The sequence below is a fragment of the Rhizophagus irregularis genome, chromosome 4 (genome assembly GCF_026210795.1).
Source record: "Rhizophagus irregularis chromosome 4, complete sequence".
Lineage (NCBI taxonomy): Eukaryota > Fungi > Glomeromycota > Glomeromycetes > Glomerales > Glomeraceae > Rhizophagus > Rhizophagus irregularis.
Window position 1 is genome coordinate 307,409 of NC_089432.1, and position 1,832 is coordinate 309,240.

A 1,832-nucleotide genomic window follows, 5' to 3' on the forward strand; every position below is an offset into this window, starting at 1 on the left:
TAAAGGTTGCTTTAAAATACAATAAAGGTTATTTATTGATTAAAATATAATTACACAATAATAATGCCAATCAATGTTTTAAAACAAAAAAAAAAAACTTTTATTTATTTTTTATTTATTTTATTTCAAAAGAGTAGTAATTATAGTCTATTGCAAATACAAGTATTTAGCGCCCAAGTGCTTAAGAAAACAGTATGTGTAGATCTTTAACGTTCATCCCATTAAAAACAGGACCTCGTCCTTCGGTCGGAACTATTTGAGAAAATAGGACTACGTCAATTAACCAAATTTTAAAAAGAAAAAAGAAAAAAAAAACCACGGACATCTTAGTGATCCTACAAAAACAAATAAAAATAAAACAATCCTAAATAAAAGAAGGACCCGTATTTTGCTATCGACACAAGGTCGCCACTTGTCAATACTATTAGAAGTGGAATGGTTCACACAATGATGTAAATGTTGTAGTGTATAGAATATGGTTACTACTACATGTGTAATAAAATGTTGTTTGGCTCTGAATTAATTCTCAATTTAAGTAAAAGTAAGATCTTCTCCAACCGAAGAGCCGATAAAAAGGTCGGTTGAAGCACGAGGTTTCATGTCCAAGTGAGTGATTCTATACGAATCTAAATTGCCGTTATTATCGACATTGCGTTTGTTAGGTCATCTTTCAAGTTCTTTGGTATCGTCCGACGTTTCGCCTTTGTTAAATTGTAACGGTAATGTATTTGGTTAGGGTCGATTACTGAAAAATAATCCAGCTTAAATCCGAATCAAGTTCGACTAATTTTGCAGGGTCGGTAATTTTGTGGAGATAGGAGCTATAGCAAGTCATACGATTATGATAAATGGCTTGATATTGAGTAAGATCACGTCCCATATCTATACGTTGATCTACTTTGTTGATGGAAGTACCAAGCAGTCTAGTTTTTCGTTCTGCGGCGTGATCCCGTCGTTCGCCTCTGGTTATTGCACCGTGTTGGTCTCTTCGTCTACGTAATTCGTCGAACCATTTTTTACTAACTGGTTCTAAAAGATATTTCTTTTTCTGTTTATTATTGCGATAAACGCGACCATTAGCAGGTATAAAAGGTCTTAAGTCTATAGGGATTTCTAGTTCCTAAGTTAGATATGGTGAAATTTTTCAAATATCTTACGGTAAATATAAAATTTGTCATGATTAAAGAGGAATTGGCGTCCATTGGCTTGATATTTAACTGTACAAGTAATACAGGTAATACCAAGTCATTTAGAGAATATAGTCTTTGTAGGTTGTGTCTGCCATCGTTGATGAAGTAAGTTGGCATGGGATGTTTTGTTGTTGATGGTGATAGAGGGACGTGTAGATTGGTGTTTGTTCTTTTTTTTCAAAATATTTAAAAACGGTGTAAATATTAATTTTTGATGAGTGATGTAAGCGCGTTGGCCATATGACATGATAAAAGGGGACGGTACGGTACAATTACAATGTTTATTAAGCGCATCAGATTGATCAGAATATAGTGCGTTACACGGAATAAAAAATTCCAAAGTAAAATCTATAACGTTTGTATGTAAAATTTAAAAAAGTTTTTGATGTTTTGTTGGTGTTTTTCTTTGTTCAATGATATTGATATGTTCTAATAATTTCGACCGAATCATGTCGTAAACTCGTAATATTTACTTTGTATACGTCGTGGAATCACTAAAAAAGTGCGTGAGCATTTTACTGATCTGGTATCTCACATTGGGGAATTTACTCGTTGATATTGGGGTAGAATTAATGTGATAATTTTGTGCGTATTTTCAAATGAATATCATTGGTGTTTTGTCTCGTAGATCCAGATCTAAGG

At 33.1% G+C, this 1,832-nt stretch overlaps 1 protein-coding gene across 1 annotated transcript; it reads right to left on the reverse strand.

Annotated features, from left to right (window-relative positions):
- Window positions 1-742: 742 nt before the first annotated feature.
- OCT59_023446 (uncharacterized protein) lies at window positions 743-1,307 on the reverse strand (the record flags this gene model as incomplete). The annotated part of the gene is made up of 2 exons (XM_066134696.1): window positions 743-1,120; window positions 1,242-1,307. 2 exons carry the CDS (start codon window positions 1,305-1,307, stop codon window positions 743-745), a joined length of 444 nt encoding a protein of 147 aa, XP_065990794.1.
- Window positions 1,308-1,832: the final 525 nt, after the last annotated feature.